The sequence below is a fragment of the Arctopsyche grandis genome, chromosome 2 (assembly GCF_051622035.1).
Source record: "Arctopsyche grandis isolate Sample6627 chromosome 2, ASM5162203v2, whole genome shotgun sequence".
NCBI classification, from domain to species: domain Eukaryota; kingdom Metazoa; phylum Arthropoda; class Insecta; order Trichoptera; family Hydropsychidae; genus Arctopsyche; species Arctopsyche grandis.
In genome coordinates this window covers 13,414,254-13,427,140 of record NC_135356.1, presented here as the reverse complement: position 1 = coordinate 13,427,140, position 12,887 = coordinate 13,414,254, and the positions used below count along the sequence as shown (strand labels likewise).

The window sequence follows — 12,887 nt, the reverse complement described above, 5'->3', positions numbered from 1 at the left end:
ATACAACATACTCGTTAATAATTGATTTACCTAGTCCAGGGATCGCCAAACTCTTGGAACAAAAGAGCCAAATATGAGTAGCAAAACAGATTACAGTGTTTAACTGCAAAGAGAAACAGTTTACAACAGGTTTATAGTCGGTTGAAATCATGCATCATCCTTTCGAAAGATGCACTTTTAAAAATAATAATAATACCAAACGGAAAATAAATAGCAAATCTTCATCAAAAGAAGAGGATGACATTCGCCCATTTTATAAAAAAAAATTTTTTCTTAATAGTTTAATTTAACATCTATTGAAAATGTATCTGCTGAATTTTAAATTCGATTTAATTTTCACCGTAAACAAACGAATCGACATTTTTCTAATAAATTAATTGATCCTTTAGACGTGTAACATAATTGAGATAAATTATCATCGCTGTAACGGAATAGAATAATTTTGGAATAGAAATGGACAAAACTGTACAAACATTGAAGCAACATGCCACGAAAACAGCCCAGCAAACAGAAAAACCGAAAAAAAAGACCCGCAAGGTGGTTAGACATTGCGGATTTTGCTATAGAAACCTAATGAAAAACATGTTCCATCATTTGGGCATGTGCAACGAGTGTATGAAGCAAAGACAGAACAAATGTTGTGGACATGTTCAACCCATCTGTCCGGCAATGAACAGTGACACATCTTGCAGCAATAGACCATCGAATCATTGCATCCCTCAAGAAAACGTTTTCATGGTTAAAACAGAGAAAAATTCTCAAGGAGAACTGCGTCATCAATTCCATTGTAAGGACTGCTACAACCAAGCGGACTTGGAAGATTGCATCGTGTTGATGACGTCACTGAACACCATATTGCCATTCGATGAAGATATTGAAACATTATGATTTAAATTTTGATTCATAATTCAAATACATAATGTGAAATTCTTAACAAATGCAATTGTACCTTCCGTTCAGTTACATATTTGCATACAAAAGTTCCGGTCTATACTTACATTATTGATTAGTTTCGTTGCAGTAAAATATAGTAAACAAGGAATCTAGGGTGGACACCACGCGACTTTTCTACGAAATTTTATTATACATATAAACAGGCGCGGCTCGTGCATAGGAACTGCGGCGCTGCAGCACCCCCAGAAAAAATACAAAATATCACATTTGTATACATTTACAACTTGTGAATATAATTTAAATGAGAATGATTAGATATTTGACATAATCATTATTAATGAGTATGTTAAATATATCTAAATACAAGTTGTAAATGCGATTTTCTTGTAATTTTTATGGGGGTGCTGCAGCGCCGCAGTTCCATTGCACGAGCCGCGCCTGCATATAAAGCAAGATAAAGTACAAATGCAGCTTCGGGTAGTTCAGGTGTTTTTAGAGGAATATTGCAATTGATCTCTTCATTTAATATTTGCTTAAACAGAATCCAGTCTGGTTTTTTTTTGTTATGAAGCGATGGTGGTTTCTGTTTTTGTATTACTTGGCTGTTTAGTGTTACTATAATTGGCGAGTGGTCTGACGATAAATCTAGGCAAGACTTAAAATGTTCAGAAATTTCTTTGATTTTGAAAAAATCAACTACATAGCTACGATACAGGTTTTTCATTCCAAATTGACCCTTTTTCATTTCAAATTTACCCCTTTTCAATGTTACTTTGAAATGAAAAAGCGTCAATTTGAAATGAAAATCCATATAAAAAGGCTAACAGTAAATTTTAATACTAGATTAAAAATCTTTTTGTTTAATTAAAACTAAAATTTTTATTAAGCATTTAAATTTTGTATGTTGTAATAGAAAACGTTATAGACAAAAATGTAAATGGTATATATATTTTTTATCACACAATTATTTTATTGCTTATTCACTGAAACTTTTTAGTGAATATAAATTTATACAACTATTTGTGTTTTTTATTTTATACTGAATTATTATGATAAAATAATAATATGGTATGAATGTGTATGATGATACAAGAAAATAAAATCTTGTGTTAATTATATATTTTGCAATCATTTTTATAGTAGATATATATGTATGTATGAAAGTGTTGATGAACTGATTGATTCGAGAGGTCTACTCTGACAAAATATTGAAATTCAATCTTTTGCAGAATGCAGTCGGAACAACCAATTGTGTCAGTAAATATCAAACATTCACAATAAACTGTAAGTATGGTTCATTATACATATATCCATAATATCACGCCAAATTCAACAGTTAAAGGTCTGTTCATACCTAGTCGGCACGTATCGGCGGCAGCAGCAGCAGGTAAAGTCGTACGGAAAGTATTCTTTGGTACTTAAAAACTATGAAAATACAAGTAAAGAAAACATCAATAAGTAATTATGGCGTGACTAAAATGATGATGTGAAAATATTTTGTTAATATCGAACATGACGAAATTCCAAATGGTGATATTTTCTTCTCAATAAGTTATTTTAAACAATGACAGACATATCAGCGAGACTCATAATATAACAGCAATGTACATATGAAAGACGATTTAATACAATTGAAAAATTAACCCAATACACATATTGGTCCCGCTCTATTATTATTCACGACCATTTCGTTTTTCAGCAAATCCATCAAATCTTGAAGGAACACTGCTTTCTATTGTTCGAGACAGCCTGAAATGAATCAATTTTAAAGACTCAATTATACAATTTGACTTTAGTATATACGTACATATAATATGTACATAAATCACTACACGTACCTTTCATCGGGCGACTATGTGTAGAAAACGCATCATATTTAGGAGGCTCATCTTTTATTGCAGTTCCCGATATTGGTACCCCAGAGTCCTCGTTAGCACCAACATTATCTTGTCTGTGGATAGCATTGTATCCTACGGTAGTGACCATATACAGTATACTCTGGGGCGGATCTTACCATATCGTTTTTCTATAAAACGATCAAGTGTACGTATATTTGTGTCTACTACATACATTAGATACAGGCTAATAGCCGTACTTGAAACTCGAAATAGAAATGGACCCCAATAATCGTCGATGCCTTCAATTTCCTGGAAATTTGGACAGATTAGCTTCATTGAGAAAACGCTTTAAAACATTATTATTGCAAAAATACGAATTTAATCCGAAAAGATGGTTTTGAAGCGCGGTGAAATCAGATATTCTTCGAAAGTTTACCAAGTTTTGTTTGTTTAGAAACAGAAAGCAAACAAATCTTTTAGGACATATATATCATTTTAATATTTTTTTGTGAAGTTTTTGGGGTGTGTAAAAGCTGAATCGTAGTGCTAGCCATGGTTGAAAAATGGCTTTGAAATTTAACGTCAAACAGATATTTCAAAGCAACTGTCAAATTGACACATCAAAACAGCCAACGCTAAAATCATACGACGTAAATCGTAATTCGAAATACGTCTTTCAAACACTAGGAGTTTAGGACAGAGTTTTTATCCTCGTGTGCTATTGCATTTATTAAATGAACGTAAAATCGTGCCAAAGAATTATTAATGACGAAGAGAAGCCATCAAAAGAGCTCGAATTAAAAAATACTCTTTAATCTGCTTTAGAAATTATATTTCTCTTATTCAAAATAATATTAAAACTAATCCCAAATCATTTTGGTCATATATAAATTCAAAAAAAAATACCTCCTCTTCATATCCTTCCGTAATGCATTATGGAAATAAGTCGGCTTCACATGGTTCTGAAATCTGTACCATTTTTGCTGACTATTTTGACTCCACTTTCTATAGTGATTCTACCATTAACCTTTCTATCTCTAATACAGATACTTCTTCATGTAACTCATCTACTTTTCATTTTGACATATCTACTGTACTCAGTCACATCAACTCTCTCAATGTTAATCTTGGTGCGGGTTGTGATGGTTTGCCTTCTTTTTTCCTTGTTAAATGTGCTGTCCCATTATCTCTTCCCAAAACAATCCTTTTCAATCTTTCTATGTCTAACGGTAAATTTCCTGACTATTGGAAATAATCTTACATCACCCCTATTTTTAAAAAAGGTGATAAGAATCTTATTGAGAATTACCGTCCTATATCTAAACTATCTGTCATTAGTAAAATCTTTGAAAAAATTATCTATAATTTCCTTTTCTCCAATTTCAAAAACTACATTATACCTGAACAACATGGTTTTTTTAAGGGGAGATCGGTAGAGACTAACCTGCTTAATTTCACTAGTACACTCACATCTTATATGGACAAACGAATCCAAATAGACGTCGTTTATACGGATTTCTCTTAAGCTTTTGATAAAATCAATCACAACCTATTACTCAATAAAATTTGGTCCCTCGGAATCCGAGAAAATTTATTTCGTTGGATCTCTTTGTAATAAACTAAATCTTCACCAAATCATAATTCTCAATGGTTTTAGATCATCACTTAGACATATTCCTTCCGGTGTCCCACAAGGGTCGCATTTAGGTCCCTTATTCTTTTTACTCTATATTAATGATATCTCATACATCTTCAAACATTCCTTTATACTTTGTGGAGGCTTGCCGAGCCAGCGGTCTTGGGGGTTGCCACACCGGCTTTTATGCAGGTTGGCAACACCGGGACGTGCGCGGTTCGGCGCGTCTGACAGAAGCGCCCCACTCGGTGTACGACAACCCAATAAACAACACACGCTCCAAGCACGCTCTATTACTTCAACACCCCCGTTACTACGAACTCGACATTGGTGACCCCGACGTGATGGCCCCGAGAGCCAGAAAAGCCCCAAAATCCCAGGAGACGGCGGTAGCTGAAGTGGAAGTAGAAACGACAGATATGGCCGTCAAACTTTCCCCACCGTGGACCAGCAACATCGTCGCGTGGTTTGGACGAGCGGAGGTGCTTTTCGGCTCACGAAAGATTCGAAGAGAGGTGGACAAGTTCAACATCGTTGTCGCCCACCTGGACGAACGGACCAGCGTGGTCGTAAGCGACCTGCTGATAGAACCACCGGCAGACGCTTACACGCAGCTGAAGACCCGGCTCATCGCGAACTTCACACTCTCGAGCCGGGAGAAGCGCAGCGCCCTCAGCAAGGCGGAGCTGGGCGACCAGAAGCCCTCGGACCTGCTGACGAAAATCAAGTCGCTGGCGGAACCCGGTTGCGGAGAGGCGACCATCAAAGATCTGTGGCTGCAGAAACTGCCGCACAGCATACAACTAGCCCTCGTATGCAACGAAGAGGACGACGTGGCCAGCCTGGCCAGGAAGGCGGACCGCATGCAAGAAATCGAAGGGACAGACATATGCGAGGTACGCCAGCGGCATCGCCAACACCAATACCAGCCGCCACACACACCTACACCCACACCAGCGGCCACACCCACACCAACACCGGCACCAGCGCCCAGACCGCTCACAGACCGCATGGACCGTCTGGAAGCATTGATGGAGAGGCTACTGGTCGACAGGCAACAGAGCAGCGGGCGAGACGACGGGCAGTGGCGCCCACGTGGTGACTACCGAAGAGGACAGGGAAGACGCGGTGGCCCGGGCCCGGCACAGCATCGGTACCAACGACAGCAAGACAGTGACACGGAGCTATGCTGGTACCACGAACTGCACGGGTCGGCAGCATACCGATGCGTACCCCCCTGCAAATTCCAAGGCGGGCCAGGACAACCGGAAAACGACGCGGCCCGTCGTCAATAGCGACGTACGACCAAGGCCGACTAACAAACCGTCGTCTGTATGTCACAGATAGGAAGACAAACCTCCGGTACCTCATCGACACAGGAGCGGAAGTCTCCATCACTCCACCAAACAAGAACGAGAAGGGGCGCCCCAGCTCGTTTTTCCACCTCAGAGCCGCAAATGGAACGAAAATCACGGTATACGGCGGCCGTTCCGTTGAACTCGATTTAGGACTACAACGGAAGCTACAGTGGAATTTCAAGGTAGCAGATATAAAAAGACCAATCATCGGCGCGGACCTCCTAAAAGGAAGAAGATTGATAGATAGACAAACGAAGGAGACCAGCCAAGGACAGGGAACCAACGGGGAGATGGCAGAGGTGACGGCACCGGAAATGCCGAGCAAATTCCACAAGCTGCTCGACGAGTACCAAGACCTGACGGAGGACGGGCGCACTCCACAAGCGCACCACAAAATCACGCACCACATCGAAACTACTGGAGCACCATGCTCAGCACGAGCCCGTAGACTCCCACCAGACAAGCTTCAGGCAGCCAAAAAGGTATTCAATAACATGGTGCAGCAGGGGATTTGCAGACCGTCAAAAAGTTGTTGGGCCAGCCCTCTCCGCCCTTAACACTAAAACCTGGCCAGACAAGTACCCGATCCCACACATCCAGGACTTTACCATGGGGTTGGCGAAGAAGACGGTTTTCTCGACAATCGACTTGAAGTAGGCCAGATCCCAGTCGAGCCAGAGGACATCGAGAAGACAGCCATAATTACGCCGTTTGGCCTGTTCGAGTTTCCCCAAATGACATTCGGACTAAGAAACGCCGCCCAAACCTTCCAACGGCACATCGACAACACACTGAGGCGATTAGACTTTTGTTTTCCTTACGTGGACGACATCCTCATCGCATCCGATTCCTTGGAAGAACACATGGCGCATGTCAGACAGGTTTTCCAACGACTAAGGGAGTTTGGCCTCACGATCAATGGAGAAAAATGCGTTTTCGCGACTAAAGAAGCAAAATTTCTCGGGCACTTGGTCACGGAAAAAGGGGTAACACCGCCCCCAGAAAAAGTAGAGGTGATCAACAATTTTCCCCGCCCCAAAACGATACAGGAAGTACGACGGTACCTGGGCATGATCAATTTTTACCGGCGGTTCATGCCCAAGTCAGCAGAGGCGCAGCTTCCACTACAAGCGGTCATTGGCACATAAAAAAAATGACAGCACACCAGTGATGTGGACCCCAGAGTTGCAACAATGTTTCGACAGCACCAAGAGAGACCTGCTGGCAGCAGTACAACTAGCACACCCAGAGCCAGGAGCGCCCCTGATGTTGACAACAGACGCATCGGACCAAGCAATGGGGGCGTCACTCCAGCAAAACATCAAAGGGGGGTGGCAGCCTTTAGGTTTCTTCTCCAAAAAACTGACGGGAACCCAAAGGAAGTACAGCACGTACGACCGGGAGTTGTTGGCGATGTACGAAGCGGTCCAACATTTCCGGTACATGTTGGAGGGACACACCTTCACCATCTACACGGACCACAAGCCACTGACTTTCGCCATGAGGCAGAAGCCAGACAAAATTTCTCCGCGTCAGGCAAACCATCTCAGCTTCATCAGCCAGTTCACGGCGGACATAAGGCATGTGCCCGGGGAAGACAACAAAGTGGCCGACACTTTGTCACGGGTATGCGCAATCTCAATACCTTCACAAATAGATTTTGCAGAACTAGCGAAAGCACAAGAGGGGGACGAAGAGCTGCAGGGCCTAACGACCGGAAACACAAGCATGAGATTGGAGTCGGTACCTTGTGGAGGAAGCACAAAGGCGATGATAGTTTGCGACACATCGACAGGGAGGAATCGCCCGTATGTACCCCAAGAATTCCGAAGGGCGATTTTTGAGATGATGCACAACGCCGCACACCCGGGCATTAAGACCACAGTCAAGATGGTGACACAGCGTTATGTATGGTCGAAAATGGCGATAGACATTAGAAGATGGACACAGACCCGTACGAGTTGCCAGAGAGCAAAAACCACGAGACATACACAGGCACCGATAGGAAGTTTCACCACGCCAACATCAAGGTTCGCTCATGTTCATGTGGACATAGTGGGACCATTACCACCATCCAATGGACACACATACATTTTGACATGTGTGGACCGCTACACACGATGGCCGGAAGCCATCCCAATCCCGGACATAAAAGCGGAAACAGTGGCAAAACATTTTTTGGAGGGCTGGATCGCCCGTTTCGGAAGCCCAGAAACAATTACGACTGATCAAGGGAGACAGTTCGAAAGTGAGCTGTTCAATGCCTTGAGCCAGCTGCTGGGTACCAAGCACAACAGGACAACGGCGTACCACCCACAGGCAAACGGACTAGTAGAACGATGGCACCGAGCACTGAAAGCAGCAATCAGATGCCACGCAACAGGGGACTGGACGAGAGCTTTGCCCATCGTATTACTGGGTTTGCGAGCAGCATACAAAGAAGATTTGAAGGCCACAAGCGCTGAACTCGTATACGGAGAGGGTATACGGCTCCCGGGAGAGTTTTTTACCGGAAGGAACGATCGCAAGGACCAACCGGAACTGCTCCGACAGCTACGGGAAAAAATGCACTCCTTAAGACCGGTCCCACCAAGAGCAACAACAAGGGCCACTTTCATCCACAAGGACTTAAACAAATGTCCGGCAGTATTCCTCAGGACAGATGCGGTACGGCAACCGTTGCAGCAACCGTACGAAGGACCATTCGAGGTAGTGGAGAGAACCCCGAAAACATTTGTCATCAGGATAAGGCAAAAGGAAGTGAGGGTAACGGTGGACCGACTGAAACCAGCGTATGTGTTAAACGATGAGCAACCGATGCCGAGCACAACGACGACACCGAGCGTAACACCTATAAGGACAACCTCACCACCGCCGGCGAATACAGAAATCGTGAGATCAACGCCGCCGCCCACTCGTACCGGGAGAAGGAGGCAAATACCGATGAGGTTTAGACATAGTATAGCAAATTGATGTGGTGTACGGACCAGTGTAACTTTTGCAGTTAGGTCTAGGATAATTCCATTATTGTAAATTGTATGTTTCGATTAGCATACTTTCACAGCCATGTCTAGTATAATTCCTTTATTGTAACTTATATGTTTGGTCAGCGTATTTTCACAGTTATATCTAGTATAATGCCATTATTGTAACTTATATGTTTTGACTAGCGCACTTTCACAGTCATGTCTAGTATAATTCCATTGTCGTAACTTATATGTTTTGAATAGTGTACTTTCACAGTCATGTCTAGTATAATTCCATTGTTGTAACTTATATGCATGTTTTGAAAAGTGTACTTTCACAGTCATGTCTAGTATAATCCCATTGATGTAACTTCTATGTTTTGATTAGCGTACTTTCACGGTCATGTCTAGTATAATTACATTAGTGTAACTTGTATGTTTGATCAGCGTACTTCTACAGTTACACCTAGTATAATTCCATTTTTTGTAACTTATACGTTGTGATCAGCGTACTTTCACAGTCATGCCTAATATAATTCCATTGTGGTAAATATTGTAACCTACATGTGTGATCATTGTAATTTTTGCAACGTTGTCACTGGAGGGGGAGTACTGTGGAGGCTTGCCGAGCCAGCGGTCTTGGGGGCTGCCACACCGGCTTTTATGCAGGTTGGCAGCACCGAGACGCGCGCGGTTCGGCGCGTCTGACAGAAGCGCCCCACTCGGTGTATGACAACCCAATAAACAACACACACTCCAAGCACGCTCTATTACTTCAACACCCCCGTTACTACGAACTCGACAACTTCTTTACGCTGATGATTTAAAAATTTACAAACCAATATACACCATAGACGATTGTCATAAGATACAAGAAGATCTAGATAGATTCTCTTTATATTGTTTAAATAATGATCTTTTAATTAATCTAGAATGCAATAAAATAAAAATAGAATAAAAATGCTCTATTTTAAATTTCACTAGAAATAAGTCAATTATTACTAATCAATATCAATTAAATCATTCAATCCTTAATACGTCATCTTCTATTAAGGATCTTGGTGTAATACTCAATAATAAACTAGATTTCTCTGAACATATTTCTTTTATTACCAACAAAGCATTTAAATCTCTTGGATTCCTACTCCGCTCAACAAAACCTTATGATCCTTATGTACTAAAATTACTTTATTTTTCCTTTGTAAGGTCTCACCTTGAATTTGCCTCAATTATCTGGTCACCTTTTTATTTAGCTACCTTTTTCCTACCTATACTATTCTACTGTTTCCGACATTTTAAAAATCCTTTCTTTTGACAATCTTTCTGTCAGGCGACGATATACTGATGCTATATTCTTCTTTAAGCTCATAAATGGTTTCCTTGATTGTTCTGATTTACTGAATAAGGTTAATTTCAGAATCCCAGTTCGGTACTCTAGACGCGTTGCACTCTTTTCACTTGATCCTTTCAATACTAATTCCCAAAAATATTTTTATCTGTAGCGCGTTTATCGTATGTTTAACGGAGAGCTGAATGAGGTTGATCTATTTGGTATTTCCCTACATCAATTCAGGTCTAACATCAAGAGAATCTTGACCGATTGATTCAATTCTTCTCCTATTCTATTTTTCCAATATTTCCAATATTTTTATACTTTAGTTTAGTTATGTAATGTGCTATTTAATCATATTGTGGCGGCTCGCTTATACGACATGGTCGAGTTTGGTTGCCTTCCTGCGAGTGGGGACCAACCCGGCTGGGTTCGGAGAGCTACTACTCACTCTGTCTTCAGCTGTCATATAATAAACACGTGCATTAACATGCCAGTCGTCTCATTCGTTCATCCTCCATACTGGTGACCCCCGACATCGAGCCACGCAGCCTCGATCAATTTCAACATGCCGCTCATCCCTGCCTCGCCGAGTCAGGCGGGAGAAGCTACCCGCCGCGCCCCCATCGCCATCAACACGCGTCGCGGCCCGCGGGTGACAATAAACGAGCAGACACGGCTACCTACCTACCTACCTACCTACCGACGTCCAGCCACAACGTCGACGACAGGTGCTTTTAAAAAATGGGGGAGCGAATGAGACGACGATCTTGACAGCTGGATGTGGAGTCATGCGCGATCCACTACACATAGAACGGTCATCCAGCACCACAAGACATACACCACCTCAGCACCATCATCATCATCATCATCATCAAGGCCCCGTCCGTCCCCACGAGCGTCGTCACGCCGAGACGGGCAGTAGCGCTACAACACCTCCACGAGCCACAACGACTCACAGTCCAGCTCGGAGTATCATCAACCACATCGATGCCCCTGCCGCCCCCGCCGCCCCACCAACCGACATCAGCCTCGGAAGAGCGGCGCCGCCGCAGCATCGCATCGCGCGACCATCGGACCACCCACCGTCCTGCTCGCGACGTCACCGCCCTCGAATCTACCGACCATTCAGGGCGGTACACCTATGTACACAGCGGATGACCCACGTCAACATTTTTTTTCTCCCCACGTAATAATTTTTTCTCTTTGTGTAACAATAATTTTTTTTCTTTTGTAAAATTTGTTTCTTTGTAATTTTGGTATCGCTGATGCTGGGGGGGGAGTGATGTGGCGGCTCGCTTATACGACATGGTCGAGTTTGGTTGCCTTCCTGCGAGTGGGGACCAACCCGGCTGGGTTCGGAGAGCTACTACTCACTTTGTCTTCAGCTGTCATATAATAAACACGTGCATTAACATGCCAGTCGTCTCATTCGTTCATCTCTCCATAATATTATAGCTTTCATTCTTTTCCTTTTCATTTGTTTATTTTGTATTTACCTTTTTCATTTGTTTTATATTTGTAAATTTCAATTTCTTCTTATATTCTATTTTATAACCTTTTCCAAATATTTTAATACTATAGTTTAATTATGCAATGTTCTACATATTTTGTCATGCCTTAATTCTTTACTTTTTAATTTGTTTTCCTTATATTTATCTTTTTCATTTTTGTAAAAATCTATTATTGGACTCGGATGTTACATATATTATTTATTTACTATTTGTTTTTTCTATACATATCTATGTACATCCTGTCTGTTGATTTTTCAATTAATAAAATAAAATAAAATAAAAGGTTTATAAAAAAAATATAAAGTATTTAAGTTAAAAAATAAAAAATTTTAAAAAAATCAAGCCCAACTGCATTTATCAATCAATATATCTCTTAAACTGGATTTTATAGAATTCATTTAAAAAAATAACGACTAACTGAGAAAATTGATGCCTTTAGGCGTGCGATTTATTACGCATGATTTCTAATAAATTTATTGTAAAAGTTAATGATATTTTTATTTAATATTGTAGTGACATCTATCCTTAACCCAAATATACAATATAACCGCATTGGGTTGTCAAATAAATGTAGAAATCAACTCTATCATCGAACTTTCGGTTTCCATACAAAAAGTGACAGATAAATGTGGCCATATCAAATATGATATCACACCAAATTATTCACACACGAAAAGAAGTGGATTTCACGGTAAACGGACTGCAAGTCAAATGTGAACCTGTCACAGGACAACTGGTCGCTCTAGATCGGTCACTCGTGATCATCCGTCACGCTAAAACTGGTCACGAGAAAACTAGTCACACGCTAAAACTGGTCACACGCTAAAACTGGTCACGAGAAAACTGGTCACACGCTAAAACTGGTCACACCCAAAAATTTAAAATTGGTCACACCCAAAAATTTAAAATTGGTCACACAAACAAAAATATTCTCAAATACTTTTTCTTTACGAAATTTTTATTATCATCGACTAGACATATGTTCGAGCCAAAGGCCCTAGTGGCCGTGGCCGTGGCCGTTGTTTGTGGTCTTCGCGAGGAGTTCGCGGGCATCTGTCAGCCCATTTGACGTTCGCATCGCTCGCATCCGAGAAGGTTGGCAATCGCTTTTGCGTTCATTTCACTTTGACAGTTCGAATGCCTAATCAAAATTTAATCTCAATTCACCGCGGTAAATGTACCGCAAAGAGGTCTACGAAAACACTGATTGTGTCAGTAAGAGGATCCTTTATTTATGTTCACTTGTTACAATAGTAATTATATGTAAAAAAAAGAAGGTCGTTTTTGTTTCTCAGCTTCGGAGCCAATGGGACGTTGCCAGAGATTCATTCTGCATGTTTGTACAAGAACG

General features: G+C 41.4%; 1 protein-coding gene and 1 long non-coding RNA gene across 2 annotated transcripts; one reads left to right on the top strand and one right to left on the bottom strand.

Annotated features, from left to right (window-relative positions):
- Window positions 1–1,579: 1,579 nt before the first annotated feature.
- On the bottom strand, window positions 1,580–3,347 carry LOC143922737 (uncharacterized). The gene is made up of 2 exons (XR_013261639.1): window positions 2,733–3,347; window positions 1,580–2,643 (listed from the first exon to the last, which is right to left on the bottom strand). It is a non-coding gene; the product is annotated as an uncharacterized LOC143922737 (long non-coding RNA).
- On the top strand, window positions 3,296–6,874 carry LOC143922277 (uncharacterized). The gene is made up of 4 exons (XM_077445502.1): window positions 3,296–3,382; window positions 4,512–5,655; window positions 5,712–6,254; window positions 6,327–6,874. The coding sequence occupies exons 1-4, from the start codon at window positions 3,296–3,298 to the stop codon at window positions 6,872–6,874; spliced, it is 2,322 nt and encodes a 773-aa protein (XP_077301628.1).
- Window positions 6,875–12,887: the final 6,013 nt, after the last annotated feature.